General features: G+C 33.7%; 1 protein-coding gene across 1 annotated transcript in view; it reads right to left on the reverse strand.

Annotated features, from left to right (window-relative positions):
- Positions 1-4661, reverse strand: part of LOC136805048 (spectrin beta chain, non-erythrocytic 1-like) — a 45786-nt gene extending 41125 nt beyond the window's left edge. The window contains exons 1-3 of the mRNA XM_067061588.1: positions 4451-4661; positions 3953-4104; positions 2310-2390 (exon numbers count right to left, since the gene is read on the reverse strand). Of these exons, the coding sequence (XP_066917689.1) occupies positions 2310-2390; positions 3953-4104; positions 4451-4580 (363 nt within the window). The 5' untranslated portion in view covers positions 4581-4661. The remainder of the gene's footprint in view (positions 1-2309; positions 2391-3952; positions 4105-4450) is intronic.
- Between the last annotated feature and the right edge of the window lie 11783 nt (positions 4662-16444).

Raw genomic sequence — 16444 nt, forward strand, 5'->3', positions numbered from 1 at the left:
AACAGATGTTAAGATGAAGAAAAGACAAGTTCTTGTTGTCAAAGTTTTCAGAGTTAAAGGAAGATTCATCAAAATATTCACAACTGTTATCAACATGATTCAAAGCGTTCAAATTACAGCGAATACAGGTCCAGGGGTCTGAGTCATCAGAATCAGCCAGCCTATCAAACTCAAACTGACTTAAATGATTGCACTTAGGGTGGACCCAAAAATTACATGAGTTACAAAAAATAGCATCATTGATTATTTGTTTACCACAGATTGAACAAGGACAGTTGTCGTTTACGTCCGGCATAGTAAAAAGGACTTGTAGAAAATTGTTAAAACACAACAGGAATAGAGAAAAGGAATTCAGAAAATCTGATTAAGATTAAATAAAGAAAAATACTTATGTAAACTTGACATCAAAGTCAAAACCAGGGAAACTCTCCTTCAGTTCATTCAGATGAGATATTTTAGTACCTTTACTTTCAATTGGATTGTCATTGATAAAAATATGCCCATTGAAGACCCAGAATCTGTCAATGAGCTGTGCAGTATGTAATTGTTTGCATTTACCCCAGAGGAATTTGTTATAGGGACAAAGATTGTTGTTGATGAAAGTTTTTGAATTATCAAGTCCCATATTGTGGAATTTCCTTCTAATGTTTTTGTTATTACCATCTTTAAGCATTTTTTTGTTTCGGTGAAGGTCATCGCAGAACTTTCTGTTGGTAAAGCGTACAATAGTCTTTTTCGGGGTATTCCCTTTAGTCTTATCTGCTAAACGGTGACAAGCCTCAATATCTTGCTTTTTGACATGAACATTCAAGGCTGAACAAACCTCTACAACTTTCTTTTCCAGATCTTTCTGTTCAACTGTGTCGGGGATACCATGGATTTCAATGTTGTTGCGGCGAACATATTGTTGAATATCAATCAGGTCTTTCTCTAGTCGAAAGATTTGTTTATCTTTGGTTTTAAGTTCATTCTTAAGTTTGTTGATTTCATATGATTTCATACACTTGCAACAGAGAAAAATATCAGGGAGAATCAAATTTGTTTGAAGGCTCTGTTCATGTATGATATGTGAAAGCAGTTGAAATGAAAAGTATTGCACAAAATGATTGTATCATATAAATTATGATTTCATTGTAAGATTACAGTACTTTGCCGTATCTTTCTTTCACATTATAAAAATATGAACGGAAATTTCCATGCTACATTAAAATTGATTTAGATATAAGATACTATGTTTTTTGTAGTATGATTTGAGTGGTAGTTTGGTTTGATTTTTATGATATAGAAAACGTTTAGAAGCAAAGAGAATAAACGGTTATAACAAGACGAAATACAGTGGAAAAATTGTGATGCGATGCCAAAATGAAATTCACTTTCATTGTATTTTTGGATGCAGATGCTTATTTTTGAGCTTTGGAGAAACCGTTTGAAAGATCAAGTCCACAAAAGAAGTTGGTTGTTGTTGGTATAGTAAAGGTAAGACTTTTATCTTTTCTTTTTCGGATCTGTTGCTTTGGTTGCATTACGAAATCCATATCATTAAAACAGGGACATCATATTTTTACCTTCTGGAAAAGTCTAGTGATTGAAGATTGTAAGCTCTCATTATTCAAGTCAAAAAATGTCTTGAAGTGTAAAATAAATATACAGTAATGGTGAGTGTTTTCCAGCATTATAACTATCAGGAAAGGGGATGACATCTTAAAGAAATCAAAGTTTTTTTTGAATTCTTTCTCACTCTTACGAGTACAGTACAGGGGTCCTCCCTCTACAAAAAAAGATGGGTAAATCGTGACGTTATAGTTTTAGGGTTGATTTTCTTTTGCTAGGCGCGTGTTATAGTGTTCAGTTTTATAAGGGTTTCATATGGTGCAAAAAAAGAAGAGGATGAAAAAAAAGTGAAAATTATAAAAACTAACTTTCGATGAATAAATCATGGTATGATCATTTTTATGAGCTTCTTAAAAACACACAAATGGAAAATGAAAATAACTCAGCAATCCAAGATTAAGGATTTGGAAGTGACATAACTGATATCAAAAAAGAAATCTTAGCTGTGCAGAGTGAAATATAAAGAGTGAGAGAAAAAGGCTAGTAAAAAAGCAAGAAGAAACGAGAAGAAAAGATATAATCACAAAAAGCAAGTCAAAAAAAGATCCTTCTTCAGTCTTTAGCTCTGAAATCGCATAACGCCATCATAAAATAACGAATAAAACGATCATCAATCCTCCTTTTAACCAAGGCAAAAAAAGGCTGAAATCACGTAATCCCTTCGAAAAAACTTGAATAAAACGGATAAATTGACAAACCTCTTTCTTTTTCAAGAAAACCAGACATTTTTCGACATTCTCCAAGAGATGGATTCTCATGCGACCTTTACTGGGTTTCGGCTGAAAAAAAAGAGAATGCCATAATTAGAATATTTCTTTTGACTTTACCAAAGTACATTGAAATTTCTTTATACAAATTTCAAAACGGACTCGCGGTAAAGTGGTAGAAAGTGATTACGAAGTTCAGACAGGTTCCAAAACTTTTGTTTTTAATGGTATAAACCCCCTGTCTCACAACCAGGGGGTCGGTAGTAAAATTTCAGACATCATGACTTTTAGTGACGTGGTGATATTACAAAAAAAGCCTAAAAGCATTTTAGTACCATGTGTACTAAAATCCCAAATTAGGTGGGGTCTTCAAGAAATTTAAGAAAAAAAATTTTAGTACATGAGTAATAAAAACCACCAAACTTTAGGAAATTTAACTATTGACTGAGCATTTTAGGCAAAATGAAAAAATAAAACTCTCTATATAAGATTTATACGTCCCTGTGTCACAAATTAAGCAAAAATTTTGTCCCCGGTGGTAAAATACCCTTGAATTTCAGCCCCACTGGGAAATTGACTTTGATTTCATCCCCACTCAAAATTCCATGTGTAAAAATTGCACTCCAAAACCATATCCCCACTGGGTTTTTAACCTTGGAGCAATAGAATTTCTATCCCAATTAGCATTTCAATAGGAAATTTTATCTCAACTGAAGAAAAAGGTTCCTCTGGCTGCCTCTGGGGCTGTGAAACACCCATGTTTCAATTTAATTGTTCTGCTTTTATATAATATGGAATATAAAAATGTTTTCGAAGTTGAATGCTTTGTTTTTTGTAAAGAACCGTAGATAACTGGAAAGAAAAGAAATAGGAAGCTGTAAATTAGAGGTGAAAAATAACCAATCAATCTTTGCAATAACTAAAGTAGAGCAGAGCAAAAGTGTCTTGACTGTTTATGAGTCTTTATCTAGAATAGATAGAGATAGATCAGGTTCATTGACAGCTTAAATAACCAGAGTTGGCATTCCAAAGACCCGTATTCTTTGAACCAAATTCCAAAATAAGCTTTATTTAGGTGGTCACTATGCTAAAATGTCAAAATAAGTTTTAGTAAATGTGTACTAAAATTCTTTTTTCAAAAATTAGGTGGGGTATGTCAAAAATCGTCAAAAAACCTTGTAGTACTCATATATGTCTTGGACTTTAGTACCGGCCCCCCCCCCCCCTGCTGGACCAAGTTACTCAATGCCGGCCAAGCAAATTATTATGATCGGAGTTTGATGGAAATTGATACCCGCGGAGAGAGTGCTAGATCTAGTTTCGCTTCTACATTAATGATGTAGCACCGTTTGTCGTTAGGCAAAGTTTTAAACACTACAATGGCTTCTTTGCGGGTACCAACTTTAAAAAAAACTTCGATCAAAGATGGCGGATAGAACTTGGTCTAGGGATATAAAGGTCAGTGGGTGGAGTAAAAAAAGGCTGATTGGCAATTAAACTCTCTCATTTTATGTAAACCAAACCAGAAGGCCGAGTCACTAAAGGGGGTGTGCTATAGTAGACAGTGGTACAAATAAGAAAGAATTCTGCTCTAGATTGTCAGGAAAGTATAAACAACAAGATAAGACGTATACCAATTTTTCAGCAGAGAGGATTTCAAGCAACAGGATAAGGTTTCTTCCATCTTTGAGATCGTTGTATAGATCGTTGATGTGAGCGCTCACTTTTTGAAGGTGTGAATTGATCCATTTGGTAAAAGTTTTCTTCTGGACTGTCTCTCGTTCGTCTGTACAAGGAAAGGAAATGGTTAAGAGATCAGATTCTTAGGTTAGGAAAAATATATCAATTAAAGACTAAAGAGAATCGAGTAGGAAGCCTTCATGAAAGATAAAAAGTGGCTGAGACGATATCTTTCGTCTCATACGGAAGTGAATATCAAATTAGGCAAGATTTTGTATAGTTTTCTTGAGTTTGGAGACGAAAAAGCTTCTCGCTAACACGGAAATCCATAGAACTTTGAACGGAAGAACTTTGTACAATGCACAAGGCATCGAGGAGTTTGTTTAAAAGTAACTCTTTTAAAGCATCAAGGAGTTCGAGGGCCACTCGTTGTTAAATCACAAAGCATTTACCTCTGAGAGCAGAGATTTTGGATTTTTCGAACATTCTAGCAGACGATTGATCTGCTTCCATCCACATGTCACTGCCACGTTCCAATTGTGGTTGATAACCATCTCCGTTGATCACATCTACGGTAGACATCTTGTTATTGTTTAGTGTGTGTGTGTTTCTTCACAGATAGTTTTTCATTTGTTTTTCGTGTTGTGTTTTAGTTCACTTACTATTATAATAGAAAACGAGAGGTTATTTATAAGTATGATAGAAGAGGTATGAAATTTTATTTCATTACAGACAGCGAACTGAGACGAGAGAACTTGCAGTACTGGACCTTTTTATTCAAAGATTTTTACAAATTACATACATACAATGATGCATAAATACTTTTAAATGCAAACAAAAACAAATTAAGGATACAAAAGAGTTTTTTTTATCTTAAACCGTTCCAGATAGCCAATGAAATTTACATTAGACAACAAACACAAGATCAAAAGTTCTAGCAAGCCTAATAAAATAAGCTCTGTTATGAAAATTTATTTCTGAGCTTGAAAATCTTTATATACCCCCCAAAGCTATGAGATTGACCTTCGACAGTCAAAGATCAATCTTTATAACCAACCTTCTTTTGCAAGGTGCATAGTAGTAGAAGACAACCTATTACAAAACATATTTCAAAACCTTGCAAAAGAAGGTTGGTTTGAAGATTGCTGACTTTAACAACAAAATGCTTATTTTTATTAGACTTGTTAGAACTCCTCTATAAGGATTTGTGAACACTGAATACTGATAAACTATGCAATTTTTTCCAAACGGCTCAAAACTCAATACAAATCAAACCATAATAACAAGATGAGTATTTCTATTTTCATGATCAACAGATAGAAGTCTCTGTCTCGTGAGATTTGTGGTAACAATAATGACCAATTAATGATCCGATTATCTCATTAGCATGGTGGGTTACTTTATAACATAAATTACTTTTCTAATAATGAAAGTAAAAGTATATAGTATTACTTTTTTTTCTAGGCTGCATTAAGTCTAAGATTAAATCTTCTCGATTTTTCTAGCTGCCTTGTAAACCCTCATCATTAAAAATTCACTTTGATAAATTCATTTTATAGAAAATTAAACCTCATATTAAAAACGAAGAACTAATAATTGTATTTGCCACTACAAGCAAATCCACAAGAATCAAACAACGTAAATAATTTGCTTATTAGTGAATCAAAAAATCAAACCAAAAATCAATTTAAAGCCACCTTCACAAACCACAGAGAAATTTTAAAAATATCTCCTCTTGTATCACATAAAATTAATTAAACAACAAGTGCTGTACTGCATTGTATCATAAAATTGGAGAATGCAGTAAATAAATAAACATATTGATATAAAACGGAAGATAAGGCAAGGGACTTCCTTCCTTTGTGCAACAGAAAACATTGGAGCATCGACATCAAAATGAAAGAAAATCTACTTTATTATCAAGAGGAGAGTTATTTACAAATTTAAAGACCTTTGTCAGCTTGATACCTATTGATTTTGAGACGCTACTCTGACTTAAGTTGTATTGGAAGGTCGTTCAGTTAATTAATTTCAAGTAAAAATGGTGTCAATGGAAATACATAACAAATTATAAATGAGCATGTCGTCTCAAAAGAGACAGTCTTAAACCTTCATTCATACTCATAGAAAATTTTTTTTCTAGTAATGTCAATAATAGTAACCAAGACTTTATTATAGGACAATTCCCATGAAATAGTTTCTTAAGCAATGATTACCTTAATATGTCAGATCTAAAATTAAGACATCAGCAAGGTTAAAAGCTTTTTTTAAGAACAAACTATATAAGAACATAAGGCTTTGATGGTAAAAATGCTAAGAACAAGTTAAGAACATTTTAAGGCTTTGGGGATTCGAAAACTCCTGATTTTTTAGGAAAATGGGTAAAAATGGTCTCAAAATAGAGAAAAATAAGAACATTTTTTAAGAACATTTTTAGGCTGAAAATGCAAAAATTTCGGATGTTCTTATAAAGAAATGTGTAGCAATATCATGAAACATGATATTATGGTCTGCAAAATGATCTAGCAAGGAACGTTTGTTATCGTGATTATAATGAATCAGACAAGTCTCCTTGCAATTTCAACAAATAAAAAGTAGAAATATATAGACTTTGACAAATCTGATAATTCCATCATCAACAACATATGTCAGATCCAGATTTCAAATCAAATCAAAAAACAAGAAAAATAAGGAAGAAAGATAATAAAAATAATGGAAAATGGAGAGGGCCTAAAATTGAAAAGGAGAGAATAATACAAATAAATTAAAAGAAAATACAATTGGTATAAAAATGAAAAAGGAGAGTAAGCTCAATAATTAATGATGGAGAAAATAAAAATAAAACCATCAAAAATTTACAGAGATTTAGGAATAAATTTATATTTATATTTTTCAACATGTTTTATAAAACGTTACAAAATATGTTGAGCTGTTTACATGACCACAAACATTTAACCACTTGCATAGACTCACTCTTCTACTTTCTCTCACCCTGCAAATTTGGATGCTAAAAACACCAGAGTTCCAATAGAGAGACATTTCCTTTAACATCTCTATCTATCAAAATATTTATATCAAATCGAATATTCACTGCAAATAAAAAGAATATGAGGAAATAGTATGATGCTTGATTGTGACTTCCTCCATACCCAAATCTAATCTTTCCTTGTATAAAGGCTGTCATATTCATTCACAACTCAATATTATTGATGATCGTGAAAAAGAAAGTGAAAAAATTTGTTATACTTGTTGCTTTTACCAGTCAGTTATAACTGTCAAAAGTTATAAGGTCTTCAAAAGCCTCAAAAAAACCCCTTTGATTTTGGGAAGTGATCGATTTGTTCTTCCAACTCATCAATGACAGCAATACAAATTGAAAAGTGACACTTTTTAATACTTTTAGTGTATTTGTATTCAATTTGTATTTGTATATACTGTTGTAAACTTATTCTTTGTCTCAATTTTAAAGGTACAAGCTAGATATTACAAAGATACAAACTAATCACAAACTGAAATACACCCTTTGTTTGTACAGATATTTGCTGGAATGATGTCAGCTAAGTAAACAAACTTATCTTTTAAATCAATAACAACTTCTCTCAAATGTCAATGCAAAATACCTTAACTACAAAAGCTACGAAATATATAATACTACTTACTACACACCTCCTCATCTGAAAAAATACTAAAACAGTATAGTTCAGAGCTCTTTCCAAAACGTTTTACATTCTTCAAAGCAAATTTCGAGCATTGCACTTTTCTTCATGTATAAGCTGATAAAATGTGGGAATTAATTTTCCAAATATATTTAAGAGCTAGGAAACCGAAATGACATAATGATTCTCCTCATATAAAATGAAAACACGAAAAAGATTTTAGAGTCTAAAAAAATTCAACAACTCAACACCAAAAATCATTAAATTATTCTAACCCATTTTAGAGCATTTTGATAAAACTAAAAACCTGTTGAAAATGAACCAAATTCAAGCAACTGAAAATCAAATTACAAAAATTGTAGAAAACATATGTTAAAAGTCAACAGTTACTTCTGAAATTCTTTGGAAAGAGTTTGTTAATGAAAACTTGTCTAAGAAGGTGTTAATCACTTAAGTCAAAGCTCAAAGGTAAAAATCAATAAGCCTAAACATTAAAACAAAAGAAAACTAGAAAGTTATCTGTGTATAATGTTTAAATAGAGGGATGCTAAATTCCATTCGTTAACAGTAATTTACAATATCCCATTTGATAGAAAGTGAGCAGCAAAATACATTTTATGGGTTTTTTGAAGGCACTAGTGATTCTAAATTTTAGAATTAATTTTATAGTTTTCTGGTTTAAATCAAGACCAAAACCACTGTGACAAAATTCTAATACTGGCAGGCCATTTTTCATGCCCTTTTAGTATCTGGCTACCGGACCCTGCCCTTTCTGAAATCACTAAAATCTTGGTAAAAACATCCTTTTTAACGGAGAACACTAGAAAAGGTGCCCTTTTTGGCCATCAACGAATGTTGCCCTGCTTTTCTAGATATGGCATGACTGGGTTGTATTTATTGGACATCTTTAAACTTTGAATCTAGTCAAATATAAACCTTCAAGATGAATACAAAAAGATCAGATTAACATAATGCAACTAAAATAACACAAACCTGCACAATCCAGTGTATTTTATGTTTCAAACTAAATATATAGCCAAAAATGCCACTGGAGAATGAATAGGTCAAAATTATGCATACACACACAAAATATTTCCATAAAAAATCTCAACATAAAAACAACACCCATTAATATTTTCATGCAAAAAAAACAATTTTGGCTGATGATTAAGATGGGGAAGATAGAGAAGAAACCCTCCTCCTTTTTTTCAAAAAAGTATTGAAAAAATTAAAAATATTCAAAGAATAAAACTTATTTAAAATAGTATAGAGCCAATAAGATGGCGAGGAACTAGCTTTTTTTTATCTTGTCTACAACATTTTTCTTCTCCCCATAAATTTCCTTACTATACATTTTGTTCTATTTCTTTACCATTTTTCTCTTATTTTAGCTGTAGCTAAAACAATGATTAAGGCAAAGAAAAATAAGAGACAGGTGAATTCTCTAGGGAGAGAGAATTGAAATAAAAGGGAGAAAATTCTATCTTCAATCCGTAAAGAATCCACAAGTAATTCTAATCAATAGCTTCTTAAAACATGGATCATTAAAGAATTCAACACTACGTTAAATTGGCAAAATTGACGAAAAAAATTATGAAAAACCTTCCAGCAGACAAAAACTGACAAGAACTTTCTCTTCTAACTACAGACCACACAAACAAGAGATTATCCCTAACCGATAAATCAATTTTCCAAAACCAAACCAGAATCTCTTTATGAAAAACCTTAACATGACCTTCAATGTCTTAAATAACAAACAATCTTGGGAAAGCAGGGAAAGTGAGAAAAAGAGAAGTTTTAACATTTTTCAATTTCTAACAACATATCAAAAGTGTCAAAATTTTCACTCACTAATTGAGTTAACTGACAGAGTGTCAAAAAGTTTAAGGTGTTTCACAGCACAGGATCTTAAAAATTAAAAAAAAATTAATGAAAGTAGGACTTATCTCTCAATTTATTAAAATAATGAATGAGAAGCTGTATTTAGCATTTAAATAAAGTGAGTCAATAAGATTGAAGTTACCAGTACCATGAAGTTACCTTTTTTGAAGAATACTCAGATACTTTCTCAAAAAATAATAAAGCGATTTTGACTTTAATCTAAATTCTAAAACAGAAAAAATTATTGTGCTTATTATATTTGGACTAGACTATTAAAATGACCTTTGTATATTGAGAAGAAAAGAGTTCACTATGCTCACAAAAACATCTTAAAGTAGTTGTGAACAGTTAGTCTAAATGAGGGATAACTATCGCTATCCATAAAAATAGCATAGTTTCAATTTTCCTTGATTTGATTGTGCGGTATAATCCATGCACTTGTGTTTTTGAGTTTTTTTAAATTTGATCTTGGATATGTTTCGCAATGTCAACTTTGTGTGTAGGGTCTCGCTTTCTTTAACTTTGTCTTTAATTTAATATTGTTGTGTTGGAAACACAAACTTTTTTTCAGGACGTTGTATATTATGTAGACAAGGTTCTCAAATTTAAGACCATTCAGCTACATGTTGAACAAGTCTGCCCATTTTTTTATAGTGTCTAGATCATTTTGTAGATGACAAACATCCTCCAGTTTGGATATTTCTTTCATCAATCGGGTGTTGTCTGCAAATGATGCCAAAATAGAATGAAAGATGTTGTTATCAATATCTTGAATCATGATTAGGAACAATATTTAGCGGTTCCAGCACAGATCCTTGTGGCACACACCTGTTTTTGAGGACAAGGTTGAGTTTACTGAAACTCTCTGGGTTTGATGAGTCAAAAACAACAACAACAATAACCAACGTTTCAGTCACATCCATTGAAACATGGAGCTATCACAATTTACCATATATACTTTTAACTAAAACAATCCAAAAGTTCCCTAAACATTCAATTGAAAACGTTTCAGCTGAAAGTTTAAATTTCCAAATAATTCAAGACACCAACCAAGCTGACCAGCTAAAAAAGACTGTGCAATAAGTCTTTTTGTGGATAAAACAGCAGCTTGGTATTGTCTTTTTTCAAAATGTTTGTACCACAGCACTATCCAAATTTTTGTCATCTTCATGCCTTTGATTGTTTGGGGAAATTTATTGAGCCAAGCAAGATGCACCTGGAAAAACAGCATCTACTCTCCGGTAGATTATAAATTAGGTCCTGGATATTTTGACAGGAGACATCATTGGAGGTCTGCTGGAAAATTAAATGCAATTTTTTTTTACTTTAATGCTCCTGGATTTTAGCAACAAATAATTCATACTCCTTCCTAGATTTTTTTGAAGTGCTAGGAAAATAGCAAGAAAATTCATTTTTTTGAAAAAAGAACAAATGTTTTGAAAATTTTTGGCGCTAAGATTAAGTGCTAAGAAGTTGATCTACTATCAGGCTATTGTGTAGAGTCATTACATTTAACGTTTTCACTGGACTTAAAATGGTATCACAACCTAGCAAAAGGTCTATCCTTCATTCCTTGAGAAATAGCTGAAATCACCACTAAAACCAAACTGGCCCTGTACTAAAGAAATAGGCCAAACCCAGATCTATGGGGCATGTGCTGTGATTGCAAGATCGCTTCCAACCATGGCTCTCTGCTTTTAGGTGCTAAATACACTCAGGAAAACTTTTCACACGTGCACGCTAACGCCCTATTTTATTCTAGATGCAAGTGAAATGGATGATATTTTTTATAAGAATCAAAGCAGTAAATTGAAGAATCACAGAGAGTGGATCACACACAAGTGGAGTTAAAATTTTAATTGAAGATTTGATTTTTCCGACTCAAAATGAAACATTTTTCTCAAATATTTATAGCTGTAGAACACAATCAATTGGGCCTGGCTAAATCAATATTTCAGTAAAATAACATAGACCTTTTGCTAGTCAGGATGCCATGCTGTTTAATTAAAAACTCCATCATTTTAAACATAGCTGTCAACTTTGCCTCACCAAAATGTGGGAAAGCTCCTGATAATACAGTTTTTCAAAATTGGAAAAGGTTTTTGCATAACCTGAATATTAAAATTAATAAAATCAGAAAATTTTTGGAAATGCGGGAGATGCGGGAGAAAATTCTGGAAATGCGGGAGATTTAGGTGAATCTTTTTCATGCATTAGAAATTGTTAGCACGCGGGAGTCTCCTGCTCAATGCGTGTCTCTCGCCCAATGTGCGGGAGAGTTAACAGGTATGCTTAAAACAATGACCCATTAATGTTAATGCATAATTATTATTAATAGACCTTTTCGCCTTTCCATCCGCCATCTTGAATTGTATGCAAAAATACAGGAACGAAAAGGCCGTGGTTGGATTTAGTTGGAAAATATGCAAAACATATGCAAGTTTATACAAAGATTAAAAAGACAACAAATCATTAGAACAATAAAAGATGGAATTTCTTAATCCAAAAAGAAATATTTACAGAACAACAAAAGCCTTTTAGGAATTTGTTCTTTTAAAGACATTGCATATTCTGTTTTCATGCCATTAAAAAATTCCACGAAGACGGAGTACACACATAAAACTTTCAAAACACGCAAACTGAAAGCAGTAATTATGACGTCACACATTATCAATGTTTTGATTTGATCATTTGGCGGCTCTAATCCCAGGAGAATAATTTGCCGTCAGCCGAATAAGGATTGTTTTTTACCTTCGCTGGTGATTTTTCAGCTTGAGTTTACGTCTATGTTATGGTTTTTTAAAGTGGTTGTTCTAAGAGATGAGCGAATATAATTATTTTTAGTTTTCAAGAGAAGCAAATTTAATCTTTCTTCTAAAAGATTACACTTTAATATAATGCCAATTATGCATTTAAATTTTATATTAATACTTTCTTTTTGCATATGTTTTTCATACTTTCTAAGGGAATTTCACCACGGGAATTCGGCCACCATAATTTTTGCATACAATTCAATATGGCGGATGGAAAGGCGAAAAGGTCTATTCTTTTGATGCCAGAGTTTTTAATTATTCACATGACATCCTGACTAGCAAGAAGTCTACAGTCTATTAGTCTAGTCATCTACCTTAATTTTGGTCTAATGTCTAGTCATGTCATGTCTGTGTTGGTCTAATGTCTAGTTATCTACCTTAAGTTGCTGGTCTAATGTCTGCCACATCCCTCTTCTAATTTCGACACCCTTCTTCAGAGAATTTTATGAAGGTTGGTCTTGCTGATGGAAACTATTTTTCTTTGCTTTTAGTGATGAGAGAGGAAAAAGTCTTTTGTCCATCAGCAATTCTGACATTCCTAATATTCCTATCTCTGGAAAAGGCACAAAGGCAAGATGTCAAAATTAGAAGAGATATGTTGACATCCAGTTTGCAGAGTATATGGCAAGGGTTGATGGCTTCTTTGTACGGGTGAGAGTAGATCTTGTATTTTTCTATCTTTGATCTGGAGTTTTCTGGAGTTTCTGAACCTTTAAGATGTTTCTAAGTCAGTCTAAACTTGAACTCCTATATCAGGATTAGAAACTAGGCTAGTCTTACCTCTTTTATCATTTCCTTTACAACAATAGTCAAACATGCGCAACGCACAGGCTCAACTTCAGTGGCTTCAACTTATTCATAGGCCCAATTGTAGACCCCCAGATATACACCCAAGGAACAAGTGTGCAAAATTTCAGCCAAATCCGACCATTTTTGAAGTCTCCAGGCTGCCCCAAAGTTTTAGCCTCATTTTGGCGAAAAGCTCGTCCCCAGGCCCCAAAAATCAAAATTTTCAAAAAATGAAAAAAAAAACCCAGATACTCACCCAAGGAACAAGTGTGCCAAATTTCAGCCAAATCCGACCATTTTTTAAGTCTCCAGGCTGCCCTAAAGTTATTGTGACAGACAGACAGACAGACAGACAGACAGAGACAGACAGACAGAGACAGACAGACAGACAGACAGACAGACAGACAGACAGACAGACAGACAGACAGACAGACAGACAGACAGACAGACAGACAGACAGACAGACAGACAGACAGACAGACAGACAGACAGACAGACAGACAGACAGACAGACAGACAGACAGACAGACAGACAGACAGACAGACAGACAGACAGACAGACAGACAGACAGACAGACAGACAGACAGACAGAGACACAAAGACAGAGACACAGAGACAGAGACACAGACACAGACATTGTCAGATTGTAGCTCAATTGAAGTTGAGAATACAATGCTGACAAGTTGACACAACACAATGTGTACATGTACATTGACAAGTAATCCCTGAAAGAAGTTTATATAGAAATCTGCAACAAAAACAAAAGTGGTCTCTTCTACTGATTGCTTCCCAGCACTCCTTTGCAGCTGTTATCAAATTTCCACCAATGAGGTTGCCGCATTTCAAACGACCCTTCTTTTTGGCACCAGTGGCCTCTCAGTGCCTTGCATGACGAGCGGCTGTAAAATCCCACCCTTCATATATTTATTTCAATCCATGATTCGTGGCTTACTAGACTACAAAGCCACAGCACACATTTCAAATACAAAATATACTTTAGTTTTAGTGTGTACCGTAAGTTGGTCTAATATCAACATCCCTTCGTCTAATTCCGACACCCTTTTTTTAGAGAAAGGAATAATATGAGAGCTTGAATCACAAAGGATTATATATTCCTCTCTGACCACTAAGCAAAGAACAACAGTTTCAACCTTTCTATAAATTTCAGCTGAAAATAGGGTGTCAGATTTAGAGGGGTGTTGACATTAGACCAAGTTACGGTATTTTACAGACCTATATTTATATTGACATACCAGGGTTAGCCCCAACCCTAGGGGTCCCTTACCGGGGCCTAGAGCCTATTATATTTACCTTCCAAATGCTACTCCCAACCCTATTTTGACTCGCTCTCAAACTCCTAACCCTATAAACAATTTTCACCCGTACAAATCGAATAACAAAAAATCTGCTTTCACCCGTTTGAAGGAGTCAGCACATCATGGTTTCAGCCCCCCTTAAAATAAGGGGTGATTTAAAATTTAGAGAAAAACACAAAGGGCAAAAATGTTAAAAACTGAGAAATAAGGGGGGACTTGGTCTCAAGGGTCAAATGGAAGCCCTTGCTACTTGAGGGGGGAGTAATCTTGTTCCTTTCTGTTCCAACAGCTGATATTTCTTTGTCACTTTTTTCATTTTTACCTCATTCTAAAATAAATTTTTTCCTGCTGTGTCCCGATCTTGCAAAGCATCTAAGGCTCCAATCACATTTCAGCTATGGAATTTTCTATTTCGATTCGAATGTTGCATTCGAAAATATTTTTGTTTCCTTGGTGTGTCATCATCCTACACTACATCTAAGGCTCCAATCACATTTCAGTAATGGAATGTCCCGTGATTCGAATGTTTACATTTTTTAAAGACATTCAAATTTTCTGTTCTGCTTCTACAGTAAAACCCTAAACTCTAAAAGGCGGACACCTCTGATTAGCGGACAATTTCATTTTCCCCGGCCGTTTCCTAGTCAAATCCTCATAAAAAAGTTTCTAAAAGGTGGACACTCAATTAGCGGACCCTCTGATTAGCGGACAAATTTTTTCGTGCGAAATGGCCAAAACCCCTCTTTTAGCTCTCCAATTAGCGGACATTGAATATCAAACGGGTCACAGACGTCCAAAATTGAAAAGAAAAAAATTATATTTTTTTATTTCAAGCACTTATATATTAGTCTTATTATTCAAATTATTTTCAAATTAAATTCAAATTATTTATACAAATTTCCAGTTTTCCCTTGACCCATTCAACGAATTTAGGGGGGCCAAAGAAATCATAAATCACTGGTACTTCAAGTGGTCCGCACCCACCACCTCAATTTAACCTCTTGCCAGTCATTTGAGCTCTTCTATGGCCTAGTGTCTGCAGATAAGTACTTTAGACCCCAATCTTGTATTTTCGACACCCTGGGATGGCCTAATTTCAAAATTGGAGCTCCGAGATCAAAAGTTTCTAAAAGGCGGACACTTCTAATTAGCGGACACTAACCCCTTTCCCCGATGGTGTCCGCTAATTAGAGGTTCCACTGTATATGGAATAGTTTCCAGCAGTTTATCAAACTCTACTAATATTTTAAATTTGCTGGTTTAGAAAAGTATATAATGATAAAAAGTATATAATGATAAAAAACTTTTTCACAAAAGAAAGAAATATCAGTAGAAGAGCTTCCTCAAAAGATGGAGCTGATACTGATGCACCACGAGGGATTTTTTCAAGCACTTTGAGCTACTACCGTTTTTGTATAATTAGATTGAGTTTCAGATGCGTGACAAATCACGAGCGAAGCGAGCGCTATTTAGAGCGGGGGTTCTAGGGGGAGGAGCCCCCTTAAGAAAATTTTTTACTCCAAATTTGGCCCTGGATTGCTTTAAACAAGAACAAAACGTGAATACATTAACGCCGTTTAAGTAAAAATAGAAAGATTTTGGGCCATTTTACGCCGGTCCTTTTAATGCCGGCCCTTAATCACGCCACACACGAGCCCAAAAATAACGCTAATAAGGACCGGCGTAAAAAGGGCTGATTAGGTAAATAGAAAGAGTTGTGGCAAAAGCGAAAGAAGGAATAACAACAAATCTATTTTTTTAATGAAAAAATCTACAAAAGAATATACAAGTAAAAATGAGAATTAACAAATTCATTTCATCAAGAACAAATCTCACATACACCCCTGTCTCTTACTCTATTCTTTATCGAATTATGCGTGTTTCAAAGTTCACTTTTATCAAATCGCGTTCTTTGAAACTTTTAAGAGTATTTCTAAGATCACTTTTATCAAATCGCTTTCTTCGTAACTTTTAAGAGTGTTTCAAAGAT

The sequence above is a fragment of the Clytia hemisphaerica genome, unplaced genomic scaffold (genome assembly GCF_902728285.1).
Source record: "Clytia hemisphaerica strain Z4C2 unplaced genomic scaffold, Clytia hemisphaerica genome assembly, whole genome shotgun sequence".
Taxonomy (NCBI): Eukaryota; Metazoa; Cnidaria; class Hydrozoa; order Leptothecata; family Clytiidae; genus Clytia; species Clytia hemisphaerica.